The sequence below is a fragment of the Euprymna scolopes genome, chromosome 10 (genome assembly GCF_053919585.1).
Source record: "Euprymna scolopes isolate OS-2025 chromosome 10, ASM5391958v1, whole genome shotgun sequence".
In the NCBI taxonomy this organism is placed as follows: Eukaryota; Metazoa; Mollusca; class Cephalopoda; order Sepiida; family Sepiolidae; genus Euprymna; species Euprymna scolopes.
Genome location: NC_136491.1, coordinates 32,567,329 through 32,580,725, shown reverse-complemented (window position 1 = coordinate 32,580,725; position 13,397 = coordinate 32,567,329). Strand labels below are relative to the sequence as shown.

General features: G+C 30.9%; 1 protein-coding gene across 6 annotated transcripts in view; it reads right to left on the bottom strand.

Moving 5' to 3' along the window:
- LOC145285921 (inositol polyphosphate-4-phosphatase type I A-like) overlaps positions 1 to 13,397 on the bottom strand; it is a 172,216-nt gene that overhangs the window by 48,261 nt on the left and 110,558 nt on the right. For 4 of the 6 annotated variants that reach the window (XM_080134417.1, XM_080134419.1, XM_080134420.1 and 1 more), the window contains 2 exons: positions 12,545 to 12,602; positions 11,041 to 11,164 (listed from right to left, as the gene is read on the bottom strand). In XM_080134417.1, the coding sequence (XP_079990543.1) occupies positions 11,041 to 11,164; positions 12,545 to 12,602 (182 nt within the window). The remainder of the gene's footprint in view (positions 1 to 11,040; positions 11,165 to 12,544; positions 12,603 to 13,397) is intronic. The other 2 variants (XM_080134421.1, XM_080134422.1) reach the window with 1 other exon arrangement.

The window sequence follows — 13,397 nt, the reverse complement described above, 5'->3', positions numbered from 1 at the left end:
TGTAGCATTACAAGTTGTATTTTTCTTTTTAGATAATTGTTATTTTATCAACTTGCATGAAAAGAGTTACGTAAAAGATGTTTAAAACCGTTTGAATTATGCAAATACCATCAGTAGTTCAAAAGTTATGAGAATTTTAAGTGCCAAAATTAATGCTTTTCCGTGGACATTTTTCTTTAGAAAAGGTGGGCTAAATTACAGACATTTACAGACATTTAAAAAAAATTCGGTAATTTCGCCACCATTTATTTATTTTTCAAGCTATTCTCATGAAACTTGATACTCTTATGTAAAATTGTGTGTTCTTTCTGATGATGCAGTCAAATCTGATGTATCTCTTTACCATAAGCTATGAATTATAAATTCAGATGTACACATTTCAATTTTTTTTAAACTGGCGCATGGTATCATACAGTGGGTGTCTATTTATGAACAAAACAAAGTATTATAGTAGTATTTAAATATAGCTTTATTGAGAGCAGGCATCTTCCTGCCTCCTCACCAAAGGAGAGCTTAATCTTGCGTATAGCCAATGAATGCTTAAAGAGCATACAAGGCCGGTATTTACTAATCCCCACAAAGAAAAAAAAATTGAGTAGATATGAATTAATCTCGGAAATAAATCAAAGAAAATTTTTCATATAGATTTTGGATTTCTGTAAAAGAAGGAAATTCGCATAGTCGACCAGAACTTATGCATTTTGGGATCAGTCCAATAATCAATTTTGTAAATCCTCTCTATCTGGCCCAAAATATACACTTATGTTCTGGGATGCAATCATAAATTTTTGAGTTCATTTGAAAGTCATAAACCATGACATATCGATTAAACATGAAAGAAAAACTGAAACATTAGGAAGATTTTCATCATTCTAGTAATTATGGGAGAAACCGGACTCATGAAGAAGAATTTCAAAAACTATCTGGCAAATATACCCAGTGGATCAAATGTAAGAGAGACAGAAAACAATACACTTGAAGGAACAATTAGAATCTTAAAAAGATCTCAGTTGGAATGTATGAGATAATGATTGAATGTCTAGTATCCGGTATGGTGCCCTATCTGCATTTAGAACAAAATAAGAAAATGAAAAAAAAAAAAAAAATTCTTGCATAACTATAATAAAATAAGCAACTTAAGTATTATTAGGTTGGTGCAAAAATAATGTCGTTTTTTTTTATATAGTTGAACATAAAAAAACAACATTTTTGCACCAACCTAATATGATATAGAAGCATTATTATTCTTATATACAAGTAAAGAGACTTATTTTGCCATCTTATTTACATATGTGTTTATAGTTTGTATAGACTCGTTCAAATTTGATGATGATGCTAGTAAAGAGAATAGCTCTTTAAATGCTCATCGAGACATTAAAAAATATTAAAATAGTTGAATCAAGAGCGAGTAAGAAAGGGCAAATATAAGTTTGAATAGTAATAGGAATATACTGACCAAATTTTAGGTTATGCAGAAAAATGGAATGTGTCTAATACTTTTGCATGGCACTGTGTGTGTATATATATATATATATATATATATATATATATATATAGATAACGTTTATGAGAAAAATATGCTTTTCCAATTGTATTTCATCCTTTATCTCTATCAACCCTTTTTATGAAGCTCAATGTATGTTAACTGTAACTACAGAGCATATACAAATAGATAACGAAGTAGCTATATTATAAATTCCAAGATGTTATTAATCTTACCATTTATTTATTTCCACATGTCAAAACGTCCACTTTTGACAGTATCTGTTTCATAGCACAGAAACAATCATATAATTTTTATGTTAGCTTTGAATATTTCCTGCATAGATTCTTCAGAAAAGAACTTTTTAATTTGAAAAAGAAAATAATAAATGGGCATAAATTTGCAAATTACTTGCATCATGTGCGTTATATTAGATCCATGTTTGACTTAGTAGTAAAGCTATTAATGTTTTATTTCTCTCGTATTAATACAACTTTTCATATTGTTATAATTAACTTCTATAATAATTTTTATTATTTAAAAATAACTAATATAGATATTAGTGTTGCGACGATTGATCCGAAATCAGAAAAATCAGAACTTTTGGGGTATCAGTATCGGTAAATTTGTCCATATTTTCCGATGCCAAAAACAATTCCTTTAATTATCTTCATTTTATTTAAACAAAATCTTCCACTGTTGCTGATAATATAAATATTTATGTCTTTTGAATTACCAGTAAAACTAAAATCTATACATAACGCCCCCTCCCCTCCCACCCACAAGTGAGTTTTTTATGATTTAGAACATATATACACATTTAACGTGTTTTTACGATAATCTGAAAAAAAAATAAATAAATAAATAAATAACTTTGTATTGATTTATATTTATTTCGGACTATTAGTCTCATCTTTATTAGTTGTTGTTTTTTGATCTTTTTATTGGTTTGTTTATTCACAACGTTTCGGCCAACTATTCCTCTGGCCTTCGTCAGGTGGTAACCGCGACGGATAGGAACTTCGAATAAAGATGAGACTAATAGTCCGAAATAAATATAAATTAATATATAATGCTCATCTCAAAAATAAATTCCAATTAAGGAATAATATATATCTATATAAATAACTTTGTAGTTAAAAATTTAAAGATTTATAAAGAATTGGAGTCAGTAATTTATAAAATTTCAGAATTGTATCGGAACCAAGAACTTAGTACGGTATCAAGGAAAATATGGGAATCATCCCATCACCAATATATATATAACATGATGGATACCATTGATAAATTTGAAATACTAGATCCTACTTTTGCGGAAAAAATTATTTTCAAATTTGTGTTCACAAATCCTTTCATATGCCACATATCAAATTTATCTCATCATAACATTTCAGAATGTGTCTTGTTCTAGTTGCTCTAATAAGGCTTGACAGTCCAGTTTACCCTACTATTTCACCCATAGTTGGTTAAAGTAGAAATGGATTCATATCTAGCCTAAACGTATTAGTAAAAGTTAGAGTCCCAACAGAACTGGAACATATTAAAAACACATAATGTACTAAAATACTAGATTTCTTACTGAAGAATAACTTGAGTCTCGTATGCCTCAACATTTGATGTGTTTAAACCAAAGTGATCCTTACTATGGTATATTAGGTATCGCCATGGTTTAAACCTAGTCTGTATAGGTGTGTAGGCAACAACAAGAAATGCGTGAAAATCTCTTTAAAAAAATTTAGTTTAATTTTTCCAAAAAAAAGAAAAAAAAAAAATTAAAGATTTTCTGAAATAAAAATAAACAAATGAATAAAAAACATGAAATTTAATTAAAAAATTTTCTTTCTTTCTAAAAGTAATGCCTCCTATTTTTTTTTATTCCATCCAAATGAATCAAAGGTGACTGCAAACTGCATTATTATGGTGACTGTTTCATCTCTCTGTTGCAGATATTGACAATGTGAGACTAAGAAAGCAACCCCTCCATCATGGAAGTGTATTAGAAACAGAGATGTGTCATTGAATTTCTGGCAAAAGTTCATTGAGAATGGTAGTGACTATGTAGAAAAATAAACTCTGGAGTACAAAAGGGTTGCTCATAATAGTATTGCTCCAGTCTTCGTAACTCTTCAACTTTTGGAAAAAAAAAAAAAAAAAAATTGGAGGCTCTACTTTTGGAACTACCCTTGTATATAAGTCAATAAAAAAAAAAATTTAAGTGTTTCCATACAAAAAAAAAAAAAAAAATGTCCTCTGAATTGAAGATTTGATTTGTTTTACGGTATAACAACCATCTTTGGGTTATTTAATTTAATGCTGAATAAAGTTGCCAAATGGAATCCTATAGATAGGATTACTCTTCAGCATTGGTAATATTCTTTGTTACCCACATGATTGATAGTCAGCCATCACTAGTATCTATTTGAAAGGAAAATAAAAATTACGGTTTTGACTTTTAGAAAAACCAAACTGAATAATATAGTTGGGATTGAACTCGTAGATACTACGACATGATGTGATGTGATCAACCAATTGATCAGATTGGGCATCTCCAACTTTTCGTCCAGCTGAAGTAGGGGCCGAAGTGGATTGTTGCAAGTCACCAGGACACAAATTGCTCAGCTACCATGATCCCATCCTAAGGCATCACAGGTCACCATCCATGGCCTACAGGTGGCCCCATTTTTGGCGGTTAGAAGTTACCCCTTTGCATAAGGTTACAATCAAAGAATTTGTGACCCTGCAAACAAGCCCTCTGAAGTAAAGATAAAAAAAAAACAAAAGATAACTATGAGTAAAATGTTCCCTTATTTTTCTTTTCCTTTATGCATAAAAAACTTCTTACTAGCATTCATATTTTTTTTTTTTTTTTTGCATTCCATTCTCAGAGCCAAAAAAAAAAAAAAAAGTGTCTTTTCTTTGGATATAAAAGCAGGCAGGTAAAAGAATAGAGAAAAATACAAGACTGCACGGGAAATTTCATGTTTCTGCCATTTGCAATATTCTGCATAGCCAATTAGTAGAGAAAATAAAATGCTTTGGAGAAATAGTTTTCAGATTTGAGCAGGAAGCAACGCATGAAATAGAGAAGAGATTCAGCCCATATCCGTCTTCTTATTGCATGTGTGTGTTTGTGCATAATAGTTGTAGATGTGTCTGTATATATAATTGTTGTGTGTGTGTGTGTATATATATAATAGTTGCATGTGTGCATGCATATGTATATAATAATTTGTGTATGTACAGTGGTTGCATGCATGTATGGCAATTTATTTTAATGCATTAATATTGACCAAGCAATATCAAAAGATCATATTTTTACATGTGGAGACAAGAAATTAACAGATTATGAAAATTTTTTTATTGAGCACATTCTATTTGCTATATTATTTTTTTCTTTTTCTTTGCAATGACGATTAATAATTTGAATTATTTGGATAAATATTCTCATTGTGGTTTTTGTTATGACATAAGCGGATTTACCTATTTCAGTAATACTGAACTTACTCAGAGATTATATAGTTACATCTAAACATCGATGTAGCGATTTATAGCAGTTATTGCTGCAGAAAAATGATGCATACTTCTGTAATATATGTTTGTAAATACACTTTTTATTAACTAAACCACTGTGTGCATCTTGCTTATTACAGGTTTGCAAAGTTACAGTTTTCATATTCACATTTTGTCCAATGTCATTTTTTTTTCAGATGCTTTTTTTTTCTTTTTGTTTGCAAATTTGAGAATCTTTCTAGAACTCAAAAGCTTGTACGAAAGATTAAACACTTTATTAAATCTTTATTAAATCTACAAGATAAATTGCTCTCAATCCGCCATTATTATATATATTATTATGAGTAATGATGACAAAAAATAAATCCTATAGTAATAAGTAATAGCAGAATAAAAGCAGTTTACCCCTGTCAGTTAAATAAAGGGTTTAGTTCAAAATTCCCTACTGGTGTTTTTATTAGCATACCAAAGAAGCACTCAGCATAGGCAAGTTAAACCGATTTCCTTCAAAGGAGAAGTTTCATGGTAATATCAGATTAAGAAGCAATCCTCAGTCACTTGTATATTCTGATCAGATGACATTAGGTGTCAACATCCTTCTACAAACATATGGTCTGATACTGACCATATATATCAGAGCAGGGAGACCCGATATTGTCCGAGATTGAATGAAATGATCATCTGTGAAGGTTTCACACTCCAATATTTTTATTGTCATCAAACTCTGTGAAAGCGTCCATTTTTCAATCAATTCAATAGATTGCCTGCTGGGGGCCCATTGCAGTGCACCAAGAGGAAGCTTCACATGCCTCCCCGTAGTGACTTAGTCCACAATATATTGTAATCTATATGACACTATAGAACATGCTGTTGATTTTATAAAATTATTTTTTATATATAATAGCTTGAATTAAACTTCAAAATGCTAAAGTCAAATATCATGGTTCAATTGTCCTCTAAACAGAAACATTTCGAACATGCCCCTGTCATATCAAAGGACCTATTACTGATTTTATGTTGAGTCTTTCAGCTTGTGTAGTAATAAAACTTCTCAAATACACTTGTGATGTTAGGCTTTGTAAGGTGTTAACTTTGGTCAAAATCGCCTGTTTCTTCTTACAGATTATTTTGATTATCGATACTTATACAAACCTATATAAGAACACTGGCTGGCACATAAAGTACCTTTGTGTGAAATTTCATAAAAATCGAGCCAGTTGTTTTTGAGTCAATAGGGAACTCACTCCCAGACAGACACACACCAAGTTCCTTTTATATAATAGAGATATATTATTTCAGATTAAGATTACTCAAAAATAAAAACCAATTGAGCTTTATATAAGAATGCTCAATCAAAAACAAAGCAAGATATACTTTTTATTTATATGAAAGTAAATAAAGGATTCCGTTAAAAATTCCACCCAGATTCCAGCTTGGCAAGATACACCTGAAGAAGGTCAGAGGTTATATTGACCGAAACGTGAAAATGATTCAAGATGAGAACAGTAGTCTGATGAATCCAAATAATATGAATGACTAATCCTCATCTCAAAAATTCAGAAACGCAATTATTTCTTTTTATACAAAACCAAAATGAATAAAAAAATTTTTACAAATTTTTAGCCTAAAAATGACAGTTAGCAAGATATATATATCTTAAAGTTGTAGAATTTATATTTGTAACAAAAAAAAAATTTTTAAGAAAAAAAAAGATACATTTTTTTCCTAGTTAATAAAATGCAATAAAAATTTAAAAAATAATGTATTTTTTTTTTTTTTTAAAAACATTTTCTGTCAATATTTGTGCATTTCGGAACAAGTTTGAATCAAATGTATGTTTTAAAGTTAAAGCAATCCAGGTTACTATGGCAAATTGAAAGAAGAATCATTTTGATGCCACTTCTTTTACGTGTATTCCAAAGTTACATGAGATTTGCTTTGAGAGTTTATAAATTCTGTTTAATATCACGTTTCATTTAAATGATATTCACATGTTCAGTTACAAGCAGATACAATTTTTATTATAGTAAACTTTTAACCAGAGTTGCAAAGTGAAAGTCAGAGGCTTTGGAAGCTGTGGGAATCGAAAATATACTAGGAGTCAAAGAAGAATTTTATAATCTAACTGATTATTGCTGAATAAGGGAAGATTTTAAAAAAGAGTCGATGTCAGAACTTAGGGAATCTCAAAGCTCGGGTCTCAGCACTCTGACAAATCCTAAGGATCAATGTCGGCACTCGGGGAATCCTAAGTGTCGGTGTCACCACTCGGGGAATCCTAACGGTCGGTGTCACCACTCGGGGAATCCCAAGGCTTGGTGTTAATATTCGAGGAATCCAAAGAGTCGATGTTGGCATTCAGGGAATCTTAAGTCAATGTCAGGCCTTATACTTTTTAACTCCTCAACTCTGGTTTTAATAGCATTTTTCCTAATATTGCCCCATTTTAGTGTGTTAAAACAATGTACAATTAGAAATTATTTTTGTATGTTAGCTCAGAAAAGAGCATGTGTAATAATCAAAAACTAATTTCCACCCAAAAGAATGTGTACTGTAAACGTGTGTGCATATTAAGTGTGTAAATCGTTTTGATACAAATCGAGAAAGCCTTCCATATCTGATGCATGTGGGAGAGCAAGTTGCAAGGTACAAGTGCATAGAGATGTGCACAGAAATGCAAAACTATCGACACATAAGGCGTTTGTTTTGTCTATGCGATCAACAAAACTCACAAGTCTGGTATGAGAGCGGAATAATGCACAAGAAAATATCGTCGCAGTAGCAGGAGGAGCAAAAGTTAACAATCTTTATGTTGCAGATAATAGTGTTTATTAGCTGGACTTACCTGGTGTTGCCCGGGAAATTTACAATTTCATTTTTGTTTTTTTAAAACTATACAGTTTTTAAAATAGGACTTTGAATATTTTAATTTTTACTGTATTGCTTGGTTGTTAAATTATCAATTAAATCATTATTATAAAACTATAACAAATTTTTTAAATTTTATTTTAATCTCGTGATTATATTCGATGTAAATAGATTCCAAAACTTTCTATCTTTTAATCGACAAAGGCTTGAAAATTTTTAGCAAAACTAAATGATTTTCTATTTGACAGTTTCAATTGGTTCTTTTCAAAAAAAAGTAATTTATAATTTATTCTTTCTCTTTTTTACAACTAGTAACAAAATATTAAAATTATTCACTTATTCACACAAAAACAAAAATGCATTCTGGTGGATTTAACTTTAAATTATTTTTATATGGGATTTTGTTAATGTTGGTCTGTTTATTATTGCATTTTTTTTTAATCAAATAAATATTCAATTAATAGTAAATGAAAGATAATATGTGTAATTATCAAATTTATGCTTGCGTGATAAATATAAAATTTTTAATACATTCAATCAAATTTAGTTTGGTTTTATCTGTTTAACGGCAGGTCAACCATTTTTAGCCCATTTAATGCGGAAACAATACCTATTGTAAATAATCGAATTGAAAACAAGTGACTATTTTATCAATAGTTGGGAAAGGAGGGGATAAAATTGTAGGTTCATACCTTTCCCCAATAGTATTACTATGTAAATGACCATAAAAGATCGGGTAGGATATCTTTCTCTATATTAATCATTATCATCAGGTTAATGCTGGTTTTACACGTTGACAGGTGTTGGACGGCTCAGACTGAAATGTGGCCAATTTTCTTTAAAATCATTTCCTTAATTAAGGCAAGAATTTCTTAGGCTGAATACATTCCCTCATAACAACACAGTGAAATGATGGGGGGGGGACCAGAGCTTTTATCAAGATACCGTTTCTAGGTGATTGCCTACTATAGTTTAAAGATGCTTAACTTTTTTTTTTTTTATATTTTAATTTATTCATTTTTCCATAAAAAGGGTAGAATTATTCACTGCTTCTGTACTCTGTGACCTAACATGGAGTGCAACACACTAAGGGAGGGAGATTCCAATGGTTTTGCTTGAAACAGAGAGTCAACCAATACGCTTGCACCAAATAGTTTTGAGTTACTGCTAGTTTCAGAATTAGTTCCCCAAAACTTACATGTATTAACATCAAGTAGTGATCAAGCCTTGGTATGGTTTATCCTCATCCCCTACCTTTTAGCACTTAAAAGTCTTGATATATTTTTTGCGAAAATACTGCACAAGGCTACATATGGCACAATCACATTGATACACAGGTTTTTGTTAGATCACTGAAGTTAAGCAATGTTGAACCTGGCCAGTACCAGATCGGTGACCATTTGGGAAGGCTAGGCACTGTATATACCTTTTGGGAAGGTTGGGTGTGGGATCAGCACCCTCACCTCGAAAAAAGAACTCCTCGCTACAAAGGCATCTACAAAGTTGTAAATGGCTTATGCCCTTCCAGGGGCTCAAGGCTGTGGATGGACTGCACAAGGCTGCATGTGTTGGTTTTAATTTTTTGACATAACAAAACTGGTTTCGCTATTGAAGCATTTTTATCTGTCAAGTTTTCCGTGTTATAAAATAGGTTTCAAAAAAGGAAAAAAAACTGTTTGCCTTTTTTTTTTTTTTTTTTAGTTTGTAGAAACTAGTCATCTACATTTACTTTCATACATATTTATCCCTCAGGATCTTAGATCAAAAAATTATTTTTATTTTATGAACAAAAAAAAAATTCATAGTCTACAACCAAATTCAAGGCATTTGGACAAATGTACTTCATGACCACTGGTTCTAGACCTTTTATTATAAATGTTATTTTGAAACCCTGTTCTAAAAGCTATCTCTTCTGTTACAAGTCAATGTAAAATAGTCTTAGCTTAGATATCCACTTGAAAAGCTGGTTCAGGTAAACAAAATGTCACAAAAAAAACTTATATAACTATGTGTTAGGTTAAAAAAAAAAGATAGTACACCAAGAATTATACAAATTCACCCAATATTTTTGTTTAAAAAAGAAAAATTTAATTTTACCTACGACATCTCATATCAGCCATTTTTAGCCTTATTAATGTCAAGGAACATAAATAAGGACAAAATCAACGAAACCCCCCTTCTCTTTCTAAGAATGGCTTCCTAAATTTGCATGGGAATGATTCAATTTTATTTTTGAAAAACAGAAAGGTTCTTTATTATAATAGCAAAATCTGAGTCAAAAAATTTAGGTTTTATTAAAAAAACAATGATCACTACTTACTTTTATGTCAGTTTCAGCTAAAAGCAATATTATCTACTTAATCGTAATATCATAATTAGTTAAATGTCACTGCATTATTATATAAAACATGTACTTTGAACAAATAGATGATTGCATGATATCCACCATTAATTGTAATAAGACAGCCTGAGTTACTTCTCCTGACTTGATATTGTTTAGACACCTAAAGGTTTTTTTTGCAAAAAACTATTTTCATTAATAATTAATTTTCTATTTTATCGTTTCTCATAATTTTTGGATATGTTAATTACTATGACATGACAATTAAGTAGATACCACTGGTTTTTACTTGAAGTCCAATATTTCAATTGAATTTCGCTATTATAACGAAGAAGCGCCAACAAAAATAGTGGATAATTTTTGGTAAATTTTGGTTAACTTAACAGATAAATACATAAAAGTTTTGTGTAATTATAATTTTTTTAGATTGGAGTGACACTGGATAATCACCCTTATCTGGAGATATTGTCTTCAAAACGTCTGATATTAAGTTTTTTTATAACTACATCTACACCCTTTATAATCAATTTTAGACAGATTTTGTCATTGTACTTGTAACTATCATAAAATTAGTGTAAAAAAAATAATAATTCCTAATCCTTTTAAAACAATTAACTTCAGTATAAATAGGAAGAAACAGAAGGTCTTTGCGTCAGTAAGATTATCATTGGTCATACTACCAAAGCATGCAAGAAATTAGTAAAATAATTTTTTTACAAATGAAGAAAAAGCTATTTTTTTATAGATTATTTGTAATAGTTGTAAGAATATTGATAGTAGCGCAGGCACAAGGCGAATTATGCAAGGGCCGACAACTCCAGCCGACCAAAAAGTCAACCTGCAGTTGTTTCCCCTGGAATAATCCGGGACGCAAGTTGATCAACGGCTTCTGTAAAATGGCTGGCTGACACTGCTACCATCATTATCCAAGCTTGTTGTTCTTTCTCTAAGAAGACCGGAAGCTGAAAAACGACAATATAAACTAACATCTACACATATTTAAAAAGATATCAATAAGCAGTAAGGAGCCAGTATTAGTTGACATCCAAAATTAAAACAACACTACCTACCTCATATCAGAGGTTGGCCCAAGCTTCCTTTAGGTCCCGGAAGGAGCCTATCAGCAGCTCTCTATAGGTATTTGTAGTTTTATATTTTGTCATCTTATTTGAAATGTTGTAGAATAAAGAATGATATAAGGTTGTGTTTTACAGAAACAACATATTAAAAAGTCAACAAAAAAAAATAAAATGGAGTTTTAATTTGGCCTCAAACTTAAATTCTATCAAACTTCCATTTTTATTCAGATCTTGGATGTTATTTTCATGTTTAGGTTGTTGTAGTCTCCAGCTTTATTTAAGAGTACCTTGCTGAGCTATAGGAACTCTAACTCGGGAATCTGCACAGAATTTAAGCCACCACCATACCATGCTCTCATTCCGTCAACCATAACCAGGTAGAAGTCTCAAGTAATTCGTAATTATATTCTTAGTATCATCTGCACTGAAGCTTGAACCTTCAACCCCCAGAAGAGTGTCACTTGAAACTGAACTTTACCGCATATTTTATCCATTAAGCCACGGGTCTTTGCAGATTTCAACAAGATACACCTGAAGAAGGTCAGAGGTTACATTGGTTGAAACATGAGAATAACACTCAAGATGAGAACAGTAGTTCAAATAATTAAAAAAAAAAAAAAAATTCCTGTTGCTTAAAACTAACCATTTTACTCACTAATAGTGATTATTTGTGAAAAGAAATAATAGTCTAAATTAAAAACACATTTTTTGTCCAAAATTACCCCTATATCAAATTTTTTTAAGCTGTATGATGTATAGACCTGTGATGAAACAAAAATATATTCCAAAAATTATGTAAATTGATCAAGTTGTACTTTTATAAGGAAAATAATTCTTAAACAATTAATGAGAATTCATAAGCATTACAACATAAATGCAGAAATAATGAATTATTGAGTTATCTCTCTTTCTTTCTTGAAATTTTTTTTCAAAATGGTGGACAATACAGTCATTCCTCGGATACTCGTAAAATTTTATTTTCTTATTTAAAAATGAAACTACTTGATCAATTTACGTGATTTTTGGAATATGATATTTCATTTTATCATGGATACGTACATCACACATATTTTTCTTTATTTTCGTTTGGGAGGGATAATAGATAAGAACCAAAAAGACTATCAAAATACAATCAGTGTTCACAATTTTTACCAATTCTATTATTTGAGGGTTGATTTTTTTGCGAAAGAAAATGAAAGTTGTAACGTAACATTTGAACGATATTTTATTTTCGATGTGTTAATGTCAAAGGAATTAACTTACCTCTCCTAAGTCTTGGAGCATGTTGATTCTTTCCCTTTCCTCCTCAATGAAAAGCTTCCTGAATAAAAAAAAGAAATATGTATGCATTGTCAGTAAAGCTTACATAACATTAAATTTGTGGTGGCTGACGTTATTTAGCTGTGGTGAAGACAGTTCATCTACTACTACTACTACATGCTTAACGATTTCTGTTCCCAGCTGCTAAGGTTGAAGGCCTTCTTGTTGTGTCATCAATAATGTTGTTGATGGCTGCTTTCCACGCATTACGATCATTGACCACGTGCTTTGTGATGTTTAGAGCATGGAAGTTAACCTCGATATTGTCCAACCATGGATTCTTTTAGCGGCCACAATATTTGCCTCTGACAGCAAAGGACAACATTCTGTGTTGTCAAAAGTTGTCATCCATTCTTTTCACATAACTATTGCAATCTTCCACGCCTCAGGATAACTTCAGAAAGAGGGGATGCCAAGATATTATCTCAGATCGGTCATGCATCTCTTGTCCATAATTTTCGAAATATAAATTTATTTAACTATGGTTTTATCACTTCTCGCGCATCTGTCTGTATCATCAACAGTGACAGACAAAATTTTATCTAAGAGAAGGAAAACTAACATAAAAAAAAAAGTTCTCAGATTAGGATTCCCATAATCAGACTGTTACTGTCATCAGTTCAGAGATAATGGGGTTTCTGGGTTGTATGAAGCAACCTATCTAAAAGAAGGTAAATTCTGAATAAAAACATGAGTCTGGCATGGACCAATCATCTCATTTAACGTTCCATTGGACTCTCCTTACCTTAAGTGGATTTCACTGCAAAGAAAGTCATGCACCGGTACCTTTTTCTGT